The sequence below is a fragment of the Protopterus annectens genome, chromosome 7.part1 (assembly GCF_019279795.1).
Source record: "Protopterus annectens isolate FY-2018-M chromosome 7.part1, PAN1.0, whole genome shotgun sequence".
Lineage (NCBI taxonomy): Eukaryota > Metazoa > Chordata > Ceratodontiformes > Protopteridae > Protopterus > Protopterus annectens.
The window spans coordinates 478,959,664-478,975,321 of record NC_056740.1 but is presented as its reverse complement, the minus strand read 5'-3'; the positions used below and the strand labels follow the sequence as shown (position 1 = coordinate 478,975,321).

The window sequence follows — 15,658 nt, the reverse complement described above, 5'->3', positions numbered from 1 at the left end:
GCCAGCAATCAGACCCTGTAAGACTGCTGTGGCAAATCCAGCTCTGGATTTAGAAAAGATAGGCAAGTGGTAATGCTTGGTGCAAGTGTGTACAGAGCTCCAAGTTGCAGCTTCCAGGATGTCTCTGGTAGGGACTCCCCTGAGGAATGCTGTAGAGGTTGATGTAGCCCTAGTGGAATGTGTTCTGATCCCCTGTGTGGTAGGTTTCCCATGGTGCTTGCAGCAGAAATGAATGCAGTGTGCTATCTATTTAGAAGTGGTTTGCTTTGAAATGGCCTTACCCTCTGCCCCTTCAGCAAAGCTGACTAGCAGCTGGTCAGATTTTCTGAAAGGCTTAGTCCTGTCCAGATAGAATCTGAGCTGCCTGTGCACGTCCAGGGAGTGCAGGAACCTTTCCCTTTACTCTTAGGATTAGGGAAAAAAGTAGGCAAATGAATGAATTGGTTTAAAGCCACACTAGATACCACCTTGAGCATAAATGATGGGTTAGTCCTGAGGGAGACCCTGTCTGCATGGAAGATAATGAAGGGTTCCACGGCCATAAGGGCCTGCAATTCAGACACTCTTCTTGCTAAAGTGATGGCTAGAAGTAAAGCTGTTTTCCATGAGAGGAATTTTAACTCAGCTGTGGCAGGAGGTTCAAAGGGCGGAAGCGTGAGCTTTTTCAATACAAAGTTAAGGTCCCCAAGGCAGGAATGGGAGCTCTCCTGGGGGGTCTTAAATTCTTGGCTCCTCTCAGGAACTGTTTGAGCAGAGGATGAGAAAAAAGGGGTGGCTCAGTATTACAATGAGCTGAGATGGCAGAGGCATTGATCTTAATTGAAGAGAAGGATAGGCCTTTGTGGAGCATTTCTGCTACGTAATCTAGTATATGAGGTAAGTTGGGCACAGTTGTGTCCATTCCCTGAGACTGGCTCCAGTAGCAGTATCTTTTCCACTTTTCCGAATAGGATTTTCTCGTACTAGGCCTCCTTACCTCAAGAATGGCATTCAGCACCTGCTTACTGAAAGTTACTGAAGAAGAATTCAGAGGATGAGCCAGGCTGCTGGGTTCAGGGTCTGTAGCTAAGGGTGCAGAATCTGGCCCGCCTGCTGGGACAGCAGGGAAGGAGTCTGAGGCAGGTGCCATGGTGGTAGCACTGTCAGGCTGCGCAAAAGAGGGTACCAGTGCTGGCGTGGCCAGTCTGGCGCAATCATGATAGTTCTTGGCTTGTCCTGTTTAATCTTTAGTAGAACCTTCGAGAGGAGGGGCAGAGGGGGAAAGGCATAGATTGAGAGGTTTTCCCAGGTGAAGACAGGGCATCCACTTTCCAAGCTTGGCTGTGGGGAGTTTTGGTGCAGTATATTTGCTCAATTGATAGTTCTGAGGGGAAGTAAAAAGGTCCACCTCTGGTGTCCCCCACCTGTACCTCAAAAGCTTGAATATTTTGGGTTTCAGTTTCCACTCGTGTGGGTCCATGAGATTTTCTGCTTAAGTCATCTGCCAGTGAATTTAGTTTGCCTGGCAGGAATTGAGCTTGAAGGTGCACTTGGCTGCTCAAGGCTGTGTTCCACAGAGCCATGGCTAATCTGCAGAGTGGGTAGGAATGGGTTCCCCCCTGCTTCTTTATGTACCACGTAACTGTGGTGTTGTCTATCTTTACCAATAGTTGTCCTGGAAGAATAAAGCCTTTGAAGACTGTCAGAGCATTCTGTACAGCTAACATTTCTTTTTGACTGATATGCAGGTACATTTGCTTTGGGTTCCACTTGCCCTTAATGCACTGCCCTGCCATGTGAGCCCCCCATGCATAGTCTGATGTGTCTGTTGTTTGGGTTTGGGTGACAGGGGGTAGAGTGAAAGGGAGTCCCTTGTTGTGGCTGCATGCCTTTGCCCACTAAAGGAACTCTGTCCTTAAGCAAGGAATGATAGGAATCATTGTTTCCAGGTCTTGAGAATGTTGATACCAAAGACTTTTTAGGTACCATTGAAGTTTCCTCATATGCAGTCTTGCATATGGAATTAATAGAATACAAGAGACCATGAACCCCAGGGCTTGCAGTATTTTTCTTGCAGATAGGTGGGTTTTGGTGGCCACTAGATTGAAATATTTTGTCAAATACATTTGTTTCTCTGGAGTGAGGAATGCCATCTGGGAAGTTGTGTTCAAGCTTGCTCCCAGGAATACAATCTGTTGGCTGGGTACCAGCTGTGATTTCTTTTCATTGATGGTGTACCCCAGTGAAGTTAGAAGTCTCTTTACAAATGCCAGGTGCTGTAGTAGCAAGTCCTGACTGTCTGACTAAATCAGGCAATCGTCCAAGTATGGGTAAATCTGAATGCTTTGCTGCCTGCAATATGCAGTGGCTGGAGCTAGGCACTTTGTGAATACCCTGGTCGCAGTAGATAAGCCAAAGGGAAGTGCAGAGAACTGATAGTGCATAGAGCCTGATTTCCTGCAAGATTCCCTTATGGGGAAGTGCAGATAGGCTTCTTTTAAGTCTAGGGTTGCTAGCCAGGAGTCCTTGGCTAGCATAGGAAGCAGCTGTTGGAGAGTTAGCATTTTGAATTTTGGAACCACCAGGAAGGTGTTGAGAATAAACAGATCCAGGATAGGGCGCCAAGAGTTTTCTTTTCTGGGAACCAGAAACAGTCTGGAATAAAAACCTTGTCCACTTTATTCTGCTGGGACAGGTTGAATAGCCTTGATGCTGAGAAGAGAAAGTACTTGATTTTGGGCCTCTGCCCACTGGTTTGGGGGGGGGAGTCTGGCCATCCGCTTAGGGGCTGGGAGTGAGTGGAAGTGGAATCTGTATCCCTGGGAAACAATGTTTAAGATCCATCTGTCTTGGGTAATGTATTCCCAAGTTTTTGGCATGCAGGGCAAGTTTCCCTCCTAAAGGTGCAAGCACTTGGGCAAGGCTTGGAAGAGGTAAGAATAAGTCATTATGCCATTTTACCAAAGGATGGTGACTTACTACTCCCCATTTTGAACGTGGGAGCACTCCATTGCTTAGATCTGTACATAACCTGAGACTGAAGTCTTGGTGGTCTGCTGCCCCTGGGCTTGGACTGAGAAGGCCTGGAAGGGACTGGAAAAGACTGTTGTTTTGAATGCCAATGCGTACTGAATCTAGGTGGCTGTACTTGTAAGAAATCTTTAACAGTTTGCATAGAGTTAGCTTTCTCCTCCATTCTTTTGAGGGTGACTTCTGCTTTATTACCAAATAAATCCTCTTGGTTTAATGGTGCATCCAGTAATTTTGCTTTGACATGATCTGGCAAGTTTTGTTCCTTAAGCCAAGCATGCCTTCTAAGAACAGACCCAGTGACAGCAGCCCTGCAAGATGCTTCTAAGGCATCAAACTCGCATTGCAAAGTATGTTTACCAACTTGGTTAGCAGAATGCATTACCTCTTTGTGTTCTGCACAGTCATTAGCTCTATAATATGCTGCTGATACTTTAACATATAAAACTGGCAATTTAAGGCCTTAGCGGACTGGAGTTCCGCTGTGGCGACCCCTAACCGGGAAAAGCCGAAAGACGCAACAACTGGCAAGAGTAGGAGAGGTATATACCTTCTTACCCCATCTGTCTAAAGCCCTAGAATCCCTGTCCAAAGGGGTAGGAGCTTTGGCAGTTGTAGCCTTAATGCCTTTAGGTCCCTGGGAAATGGTCTCTGGATCCGCAGTAGGATTCTCAAAAAGGAATTTATGAGAGTAGAGTACTCTATAGTACCTGTCAGGTTTCCTGGGAGCTGAAGTATCAGGGGTAAGGCTGGATTCCAAGAAGACATCATCTACAATTTCCAGAACAGGAGGGATATCTAGAGGCCTGTGCTGGAGCAAGTTTAAAAATTCTCTGAGTCTCTTTTTGGACTGAGAGTAGTCCTGCCTCTCCCAGCGGAAATGCTCTCTAAGAGTATGCAGGGTTTCACCAAAAGTAAAATCTTCTGGAGGGCAAGCAGAGGGAATGGAATCCTCTACATCAGAATCCTCACAGGTAGATAAGGGCATGTCCTGGTAGTCAGAAGGATCAGAGTTATCAGATTCCTGATCAGAAGGAAAATCAGTTCTTGGTCTCTCTGAGGGGGAAGGCAGACTTCCCCTAATTAAGTTAATGAGGTCTTCAGCCACTCTAAGCATTTGTTTTTGTGGCATGTGGGCCGGAGAATGCGCTTTTGTCGTCGATTTCCTAGGCGTAGTGCGAACTCTAGGCCTGAGAAATTCGGTTATTTTTGGTTTGAAATGAAGTTGTTGGTTTAATATGTAAATCAGAAGGCCTGAATACACCCTCAGAAGCCGGTGCCTGCACAGCGGCTTTGGACCAATCCAAGGTAGAGACATCCGCAGGTTCCATAGTCGAAGTAGCATCTCGCAGCATACCAGACTCCGAATGGGTCTCAGTAGAGGCCTGTGAATCTGTTGGAGCGGGTATCAGGGGCTGCAAAAGCATCTCACTGAGTACCGGCGGACTGGAAACTAGCTTAATGGTAGCGTCATCGGCAGTTTTGAACATATGCGGTCTGTGTCTGTCTTTATCCTTGCATTTTTTTCAGAAGATTGGTAGTTGGATGGCTTATCAAAGCCATTTGGAGTACGGAGATCGAGAGCAAAAGAATTTAGCTACAAAAATTGCTCGACGATGAATAGTTCAGGCACTGAACAAGGCACAAAACCAACTGTGAGGAACGTCGTGGTCTGGGCATAAACAGGTGATGCAGTAAGAATGAAAATCTCTGTGAGGTATTTGCTTTCCACAGGCAAGACAATTATTAATTTTTTCTGACATCAGTTAGAGCAAGTAAAAATGATCCCCAACGGGGTACTTATCTTTTAGAAGACTTCAGGTCTGAAACTCAAAAAATGAAAATTTCAGGAGGTGGCCGGCCCACACTTGCGAACTTCTTCTGCTTCGGGCACCGCATGGCAAGAAAGACTGGTGTAATGGCGTCGGCTGCATGTTTTATACCCATGATGAGCTAATGTCATGGAAGAAGCAACAGCATCCGACGCAGAAATCCCAAGACTCTGGTATTCAGGCCGAATGAGGGCTACCCTGCAGGCAGATAACCCAAATGTGAGGACTGCAACAGTGAAACATGAAGAACATCTGGAAGTGGTATATTTAGAAAAAGGAAAAGCAAATTACAAAGAAATTAATGGAATTTATGGGAACAATGCATGTATAATTATTTTCAGGAGAATGTGTGAAGTTTAAAGGAAGACAAGAATTAAGCAGTTTATGGAATGTTGTACTGAATGACAGTTGTTATAAAGACAGAAAACATATATATAAGGTATAATGTATGCAAATAAACAGATGTTTGTATGACTTTTCTTTAAATATATGTGAGTCTATGTGTTAAGGAATAATTTAATAAAAGTGTTTAAAAACAATTACCAGGCTTTACAAAAGCTTCCACAGAAAGAAAGCGGATAAGAAGAAAACGATGGCAGTTTTAGCAACTGGACTCGGCACGAGGTCGGCACAGGGATGAAAAGAGTGAAGCAGTTATCCACCCGACGATCAACGGTAATAGGTGAACATTTTGTTTTTGAGGAAAAAAGAAGGTTAAGGACAATGGCTAATGTTACAGATTTTGTCGGCAAGCACATCTTCATTTAAAGTCATCACTCCTATATAGTACCGTATTCAAACCTTCAACTTGGGTCATACCTCCTATGGAGAACTGAACAGCAAAGATACCATGCAAAAGAAAGCATCTAATTATATATGGTAATCTATACATTACTTTGACTCCTCTGACCTGGTAAAGAAGAGTTGGCTACTGAGAAAAAACTTTCTAAATGGACTGCTAACTGCACTGTTTTGTGACACATCGGTCTACTGTCTGAGGTGGTACTTTCACAGAAGATACATCACTAGAGACATATTTGCTTCACAGAGAAGTTTCACACCTGTGCTGTGTAAGCCACCAGGCCACCAGTACCCAACCTTCCCAAGCAGTTTTGTTTGCATCCTGATTATAGCTGTTTTGGTGATTCAGGACTTGGTCTTTTTTTTAAACACATTGTCCTTTTTCAACTCCATCTCTCCCTCATGACCCCAGTGCTTTACTTCCCTAACTAGCCCATTCATTTCCCCCTAGCTGCAGCACTTAAAAGATGTGAGAAACTTCGCCGTCATGCAATCACTCTAAGATAATAAAAGCCATACCCCATGTCATGCAATCACTCTACAATAGCAACCACATCCCATGTCATGCAATCACACTACGATAATAAAAGCCATATCCCACATCATGCAATCACGCTACAATAATAAAAGCCATATCCCATGTCATGCAATCACTGTACTATGATAATATGAGACATATTCCATGTCATGCAATTACTCTACGATAATAAAACACATATCCCATGTCATACAATCGCTCTACGATAATACAAGCCATATCCCATGTCATGCAATCGCTCTACAATAATAACCATATCCCATGTCATGCAATCGCTCTACGATAATAAATGCCATATCCCACGTCATGCAATCATGCTACGATAATAAAAGTCATATCCCATGTCATGCAATCACTGTACTATGATAATATAAGGCATATCCCATGTCATGCAATCGCTCTACAATAATAAAAGCCATATCCCATGTCATGCAATCACGCTAAGATAATAAAAGCCATATCCCATGTCATGCAATCACTGTATTATAATAAAACACATATTCCATGTCATGCAATCACTGTACTATGATAATATACGGCATATCCCATGTCATGCAAGCACTCTACGATAATAACCATATCCCATGCCATGCAATCGCTCTACGATAATAAAAGCCATATCCCAAGTCATGCAATCACTGTACTACGATAATATAAGGCATATCCCATGTCATGCAATCACTGTACTACGATAATATAAGGCATATCCCAAGCCCTTCCTGAAGTGCCTTTAGAAGCATATCAAGTGCCACTTCTATCATCTTTTTGCAGTTACAATAACTTATCTATCCAGTTATAAACCTGCACCTTTAACAATGGACCTCAGTTGCTGGCATGATGGATGCCTAGACTTCACCCAAGTAGTTGAGTTATAGTTTTAATGGCAGTGCTGATATCTTCTGCCTCTGTGGTGCAAAGTTAACTGGTGGTTAAGAACACAGGTTTGAATCCCTTTGTTGCTTAGTGTTCCATTCAGCCATAAAAACACATATTATGCATCTTTACACTACTTGACATTGTTTTTCCTGATGGTACACTGGATTAGACTGACAACCATACTGAATCATACTTAAGTTATCATTTGGTAATCAGACTATGAAACATGATCATCAAGTTTTCTCACCTTCTTGAGCCAGCATGGAAATAAATGTACAGATGAATTCATCATAATTGTGTGTCCTTCTCTGGTCATCAATCTAATAAAAAAAAGATCTGTGTTACTATAAAACAGCAAGCCGTTATTTTTACACTTTTGATAGAGTTCTTTTCTGAGACTATCAGTAAGCCTGACATTTTAGGCAACTATTTATATCATTTGATAAGTCGCCTTAAAGATGCAACCAATGACATTTCTCAAAAAAAAGTATATACCACGTTCTTCTTCACCAAGACTTATCTCACGGGCAGCCATAATGGAATATGTGAATTCCTTCTGTGATCATACTATTTAAGCCAACATTGCATAAGCAGATACCCGTAAGCACTGAAAGCTTTGTGAAGGATGCCATGGATGTAGCATACACAAAAGTAACACACTTACCATAAACCGACAGTTGCATGCTCCCCCTCCATCTTCTCCTCCTCCAAGCACTAAATGCTTCGGGAAGGATGCCATGGACATACCGTACACAAAAGTAACACACTTACCACAAATCGACAGCTGCATGCTCCACCTCCATCTTCTCCTCCTCCCCCAAGCACTAAATGCTTCGGGAAGGATGCCATGGATGTAGCGTACACAAAGGTAACACACTTACCACAAATAGACAGCTGCATGCTCCACCTCCATCTCCTCCGCCTCCCAGCAAGACCAAGACTTAGCTCAGCAGGTGAAACTTTCCCAGGATCTAACTTCTCCCCCTCTATTCACAATGCTCAGTGCTTCTTATTTCTATAGCTCCCTAATATGCTACTCAAAAGTGAAGATGCACTCAAAAAACAACCAACAAATAACATAAAATAAGACCTTGCTTATCAAAGACAGTGGCTTTGGGAAGAAGGTGATATGCTGATGAAGAATGAGAAAGAATACGCAGAGATCTATCATTATGGTAGCTAACTAACTTCCCTATCTGACGTGCATCTTTTTCAAGCAGCAAGTTCGAGTCCTAAACTCACCCTTCCTGGATGATATCAAAAGAAGAATACCTCATACAATTATGGCTGCAAGAGAAGACCTTGACCTTATGATCATAACAAACATATAGTGTCCTACAAAAGTATGTAGATAAGTCCATGTCACAGCTACACAAATACCATCTGTGGCGGCACATACTAAGGATGCCTGGGAGGTGGCCACTGCTGTGGCTGGGTGTGCTGTAGGCCTAATGTGTTTATTATACTCCGAAAAACAAAACCTAAGTTCTAAAAACCATCAGGACAGAGTGGAAACAGACTCCTTGCACCTAAATTGTTACCAGCATATGATTCCAATAAACGATTACCTTTCCTGGTACATTTGGTCTTGTTAAAGTAAAATCGTAGTTGCCTGTGTACATACAATAAAACAGGTACTCACCTCTGTTAAAGCACTAGGGTGGGGGTGGGGCATTTGGGTAGATTTACAGACCAATTCAAACTTGTGTCTGTGGCTACTTCAGACATTAAGGATGGGTTAGTACACAAGGGGAACAGATTCCTTATGGAAAATAAGATATGGAAATTTAACTATGTGCACACTACTGAAACTATCCTAGAAGAAGTCACAACTACTAAGAAGGGATTTCTCAGACAAGAATTCTTAAAGTCTGCTTTGGAAGCTGGCTCAAAAGTTAGCTAAGATCGAGGTTTAAGCAGCAGGATTTGAATGAGCCATATAATGCTCAACTGACAATGACTGGATGGTTTATAAGTGATGGATAATGTTTGCAACTACAGTTGTTTCAATGGTGTTTGTGATGTAAACTGTTTGCAATTAAAGTGGTTTCATTTTGTATGTTTTTCATTTATATAAATGTAAGATTGCCTTTGTCATTTGTGAAAATTTAATAAAGATGTTTGGAGAAAAAAAAGATAATTAAGATAGAAGAGTTAATTTTCCAGCATAAAATTCAGATCCCAAGGAAGAGCACGTTCCTTAAAGGACAACGGGATATTAAAGCAGATTGCTTAACCTGCTGTCTCTTTCAGTCCCTATTCATTGATACAGCCTCAAAAAATCACCCATACAGCTTTAAAAACTAATCCACTCAACTGCTTTCCCCTGTTAGGCTTCCTACCTTTCCGTAATGTTTTACTTTTACTTTGAAAACCAAGTTGAAAAACCTCTAGCTGGCTCTGAAATGATGATGTCACATCTGCCAGAGCTCTTGCTCTAGTTACCGGGACGTTTCCTCCCCCAAAGTGATGTAATCCCCACCTGATTTGCATGCTGTACAGAAGAGCCAGTGGACCTCCCACATTGTGATGTCAGAGCTGCCTTGCCCAGCTAACTCTTAACCTAGAAAAATGTCAAACTATAATCTCACTTTTCTGAAGAGCCCTAACGATATGTAACAAAGTACAGGCAGAAGCACAGTAACAGCTGCAAAAACTAAGAGAATAAATTTGCAACGACCATGCGTAGATATTAACTGCATGTTTTTACATAAGAAGCAGATGTCTGTCACAATTAATCGACAACACTACATCAGATTACAAGAAGTATGCAATACCATAATTTTCTTAAACTACCACTTAAAAAAAGCATGCGAGTGCTGTCATGCAAGTCTGTGAAATATTTTGTGTTTATAGTGCATCATTTGTTAGCTATTTAACCATACAGGAAGGAAAAATAAGTGGGAGTTTGATGCTTTGCAAAACAGTGATTATTCCCAGTGCTATGGAGCTTGGTTCTAAACTTGACAGGGGTGCAACAAAAAAAAGTCTCCCACTGTAAGGAAGGAAAGGCTGACAAAAAAACAGTACATTAGTCTGGTCACCTGCTGTGAGCTGTCAATCACATGCAGATAATGGGTCAAATCACCCTTAGCTCTTTGACAGCTAGGGAAGGTAGGTGTGAAGGGGGAGGGGAGATACCTTGAAGAACTAGATTTCAGCCTTCACAAAAGAAATCAAGTTAGCATTTCTAAGAAGAAATTGAAATAAAATGCACATTTCAATTCTGTTATGTAGTATTTGCACTGCTTGTGTTTGAAGTAGTCATGGAAAAAGGATAAAATTTTAACCAAAAGTAGGTGACTATAACACAGCAGTGAATGCCTGTAAAATCAGTGCACTGACAAGACCTTTAGGGAAAACGTGGCAGATTTGATGAAATTTTTTGGAGACAAACAATGCATTCTGGGATACTTAGAGGCAGACTAAACAGAATTATTTCAAGATGCCAGACCCCATGTGGCCAGAGTCAGAAATTGCATACAAAAATATCTAAAAACCTCTAAATAGTCCCAGAGTGATATTAAAATGTAGGAAACACCAAACCATGATGAAATAAACATGTTTTTTTGAGTCTATGGGTGTAGTTGTCCTTTAATGGGAAGACATACTTAAGATTGCACTATTGGAAAAAGCTGTAGAGAAAACAAGAACTGAAACATCCCTGATGTAAAATTAAAGCCATCAGCTAAAGGAGTGTTAATAGATTAATTACTTAAACCTGTGTTGAAAATCTCTAACAAACAATATAAATCTACTTCCACAGATGCTATAAAAGCATTTAGTCTCTGAAAAGTAGCCTCAGTAAAAAAAGGAGTCCACTTACTCTTATAAACCTTTTTGGTGCTGAACCCCTGGGCAGAAGTAAGGATCTGTATGATCCTAGAGGGTATGCAGCATCGCTGACTGTTATCAAATCTGGAGCAGCACTGCATTTGAACAAAGGTTAATATGCAGTATCCAGGGCCAGTAATAGATGTGGAATTACCATGGAGTTAGGTAAAGGGAATGAAGGGTCGGGGTGAGGCTTCTTACATAGCTGAATAAGGAGGGCTCTAAATGGCCTCAGCTACAGAGATCTCTCCAGAAGGTGAAGCCAAAGCTAGAATGAACCACACATCTTGAGGACAAAATGGGGGCTACAAGAATGATGTTAGGCTCACATGCTTTGACTCTTTCAATTTTGGAAAAAGGGGAAATGGTAGGGGGGTATAAAGGGTTCTGTAGGCAATTTCTGGACAAAAGCATTCTTGGGCAGTTCCCCAAACAGGAAAAAGAAGATCCTGCACTTGAAGTTAGCTGGGCATACTACAGATGAAAGCAAGTCTTCCTCAGTAACAGAACACAGTTTGTGCTACTGGAAAAAAAAAGGGTTTCTCATTTGACTTCAGCAGCAGGGACTCGGCCAGTCTGCTAGTGAACTGGTTTCTCCAGGAATGTGTATGGTTATAATACAGTGCTGCATTGACACTGACCATTCCCATAATGTCATGGCCTCTTTAAATAGAGGGTACAACAGGTTTTGCCCTACTTACTGATGTATCACAACACACTATGATGTTGGTGTGGCAACAGCAGTAAGAGACAGGGAGTCCTAAAAAACCTGCGCCCTCATCTCCAAAACCCCAATGGGCAGACAGCCCCTTATTTATATCCATGAGGTTTGGGATGCGCAGCCACCACTGTAACTGCTCCCTACACACCCTGGACATCCTGACCTAGTCAAAAAAGTGTTCATACACTGACAGAATAAACATTTTAGGGGTCAACTGCAGGACAAGTACATGAAATTTGGTGTGAAGTACTGTGACGACCCAGCACTGGAGCAGTAATCAAGGAGCCTCAATCCTTACCAGTGGGGGACATACACTGGGAGGATGACAAGTACACACAGTAGTTCCTGATGCAGCTCTACGCATCAAGTGCAATTTCCCTTAACAGCACACAGAGACCACAGTCAATCCGGGGATGGTTTCTCCCTCTTTCTCCAGATCCCTAATAACACTCCTCACTGGCACAGCTACAGAGTTGAGATCTCAGCTAAGTCGCCAAGACCTCCAGCACTCTCTATCTCTGTCCAACCAGTGCTTCGTGACCCTGCCCAAGTAGTTGACACACACACACCTGGGAAAGGCTGGCACAGGTTTACTAGCTATGCCCCCTTTTGTCCAGACTATATGGTAGTTATCACTGCCACCAGCCAACTCCTTATCAGCTACTTTAAGGCCCTTAACAAAGGGTGTCCAATCTTACTGTGTAATACTAACATCAACACAAATAGTAGTTTGACCAAGAGAAAGGTTATTAGGAGTGGTCCACACAGTGTCACCATACAGTCCTACAAGTTAATAAGCACAAACACATATGTCTAGCATCCCTCTATATCCCCCCAGGGGATAATATTTCCACACTTGAAAATATCCTCTCATGGCTCTCAAATAACATCAGCAATGAAACCATAATCCTAGGAGATGTAAATATCAACTGGGCCTCCATCCAGTCTCCAACCACCCCTCTTAATATCAACCTATATAACTTTTCCCAGCTAATCAACACTATAACACATCCATCAAAAAAACCCTCTTCTGGCACCATTCTTGACTGGATTCTACTGTCACATCCCCACTATTTTTCTGATAGTGGTATTCTTTCTGACCCTCTTAGTGATCATATGCCTATTTTCACCCACCGACTCCCATGTATCTCCTACCGCACCCATAACTACATCCCCACCCGCAATGATAAAAACTTTAACCCATCAACCTTCTTACATTCTCTAAAAGCAATTAATTGGAACAATCTAAGGATACTACCCTTAGATGATGCAGTTGCCCACTTCAACTTTACATTCTTAGATATACTTGACTCCCAAGCCCCTCTGAGAACAAAAAGAATAAAAACTAATTCTGCCCCCTGGCTAACCAAAACCACACTATCAACCATGCGCCTTAGAGACAAAGCATGGGGACTCTATCTGAGAAATAAGACCCCAGAACACTATATTGCTTACAAAAGCCTACGTAATAAAGTAAAAAAGCTTATAATCTCTGACAGACAAAAACACTTCTTTACACTCCAAAACAATAATAAAACTAATCCTCAAAGATTCTGGAAGGGGATCTCTACCCTACTTAACCTAGCAAACCACACACCCCAACCCCTGACCCTAATAGCTCAGACTTAGATTTAGCCACACAATTCAACTCCTTTTTCATCGAATCTATTCGCAAACTCACCTCCTCCTTCCCATGATCCACCTCTACATCTAATTCACCCCTACCACAAACATCCCTCCCCTCATTACCTCTTCCCCCTCATTCTCATCTGCCTACTTTCCTTCTTCCACCTCATCCACTACTCTAACCCCCTTATCACCCATATCATCCTCAAATTCTCTCTCTCCTCACTCTACTCTTTTCTCTTTAAAACCTATACCCACTTCCACTATAAAGAAACTCCTTCAGAAACTGAAGCCATGTACTAACGCACCTGATAACATTCCCTCCTACTTCCTAAGTATAGCTGCAGAAGGATGGGAGGTTGGCATAATGGTTAAGGTGTTTGCCTTATAAACCAAAGGTGCAGGGTTTGATTCTCAAATGGGGTAATTGGCTAGGCTTAAAATGGCCCACAAAGGCAGTTAGCCTAGTACTAATCTATGAATCTATGAATCGCCTATCCTATTAGCATTCTAATCAACCGCTCCATCGATGAATGCACAGTGCCCCAACTCTGGAAGAAAGCTTTCATCATCCCCCTGCATAAAGGAGGCAGCAATTGTAACATCAACAACTTCCGTCCTATTGCTATCCTGTCCCCCATTTCTAAACTTCTAGAAAAATGTATCCAAATTCAACTCTTACCACATCTCTTAGATAATAACCTTCTAACCCCTACACAACATGGTTTCAGGCCAAACCACAGCACTATGACAGCCCTCCTGTCCTACCTTGAGACTGTTAATAGAGCACGCGACTCAGGCCACATTGTCTCTACCTTACTACTTGACCTCTCTAAGGCCTTCGACACTATATCACACAGCCTGCTCTTAACCAAACTTTCAAAACTTAACCTCTCTCCCTCCGCCATAAATTGGTTCTCCAGCTATTTATCAAATAGACACCAAGCCGTAAAATGGAAAAAGGCCACTTCCTCTTTCCTTAGTACCCCCACTGGAGTTCCCCAAGGATCGATTCTTGGTCCCCTTCTTTTTAATATATTTATAAATGATTTCCACAAATCCATTCCATTCGCTAACATCATCCAATATGCAGATGATTCTACCATTATCTGCTCTGCCACCTCTTCCTCCTTGCTTCAAAAACTTACTCAAGAAGCTTTTTCAATTACAGAACATTGGATGAAAATAAATCACTTAGCACTCAATGCCTCCAAAACAAAGCTAATGGTATTTACCCCCTCTAAAACTACTTACTTCGACATAAACACCTTCTCTATCACAAGCCAAGATAACTCACTCCTGGAACTGGTGTCTGAAACCAAGTTACTTGGTGTACAAATTGACAATCGGCTCAATTTCAATTCCCATCTACAACTAAATATTAAAAAAAACCATCAAAAACTAAGTATGCTCTACCGGCAGAATCAGTACCTTACAAGCTCCTCCAAAATCCAAGCCAATCGTTATTTTTATTGTCTTTTCATTTATGATGTTATCATCTGTACCTTATGAATTGTACCTTCTCTTTTTCTTGGAGCTTTTCTCCCCGGGCCTCTACTGAAAATGGACATGTATCCAGCTAGACTAGCCCGGTAAACAAATGTAAAATAAATAAATAAAATAAAATAAAATCACTCTCGCTTCCTCCTTTCTTATCCCCTCCCTCCTCTATGGGGCTCCATTGCTAACTAATCTGCAGACCTCTCTAAAAAAACAGCTTTCTTCTTGCTATAATAAAATCGCCAAATTCGCTAACAGCCATAGATCATCCACCCATCACTGTTCCTCTCTCCTAAAACTAAATTGGCTTGAACTACCTAATCATCTCACATATATACAACTGACTTTAGCTCATAAGCTCATTCTCAGCCCCTCTCTTTGTCCCTCCCTGTCTTCTGCCTTTAAAATGCACCTACCAAATAGAGTCTTAAGATCTAACAATCAAAACCTACTAGAAGTTCATAAACCATCCCATCCCCCAGGCAAACACTTACTATCCTTTAACCTAGCCCGCCTTTGGAACTCACTCCCACCATCCATACGCACCACCTCCAACCAGCACATGTTCAAAAAATCTCTTCATAAACATCTAAAGTCCCAATGGGAATGTTCTTGCTCTCACCCCTCATAAACATATGATTACTTCACTTTACCTAACAAATCTTATGCGCCTACTGAAAAAACACTCTATATTGTAAAACATCATCACTGTCTCATCATATTTACCTCACATTAATCCTCATTATATTGTATTGTTTTGAATGCTTGTAAATTTTGAGCGTAAATGTTTTATCTTTTACTTTTGTATAATTTTTAGTATTAATCTTTGTATGTACCTAATCTGCCTGTTTTTTGGAGCTTTTCTCCCCAGGACTCCATTGAAAACGGGTTCTTTTTGGCCCAATGGACTATCCTGGTAAA

The 15,658-nt window shown here is 41.9% G+C and overlaps 1 protein-coding gene across 2 annotated transcripts in view; it reads right to left on the bottom strand.

Annotated features, from left to right (window-relative positions):
- Positions 1-15,658, bottom strand: part of BAP1 (BRCA1 associated protein 1) — a 1,282,715-nt gene that overhangs the window by 170,028 nt on the left and 1,097,029 nt on the right. For both annotated transcript variants that reach the window (XM_044078929.1, XM_044078930.1), the window contains exon 16: positions 7,304-7,376. In XM_044078929.1, the coding sequence (XP_043934864.1) occupies positions 7,304-7,376 (73 nt within the window). The remainder of the gene's footprint in view (positions 1-7,303; positions 7,377-15,658) is intronic.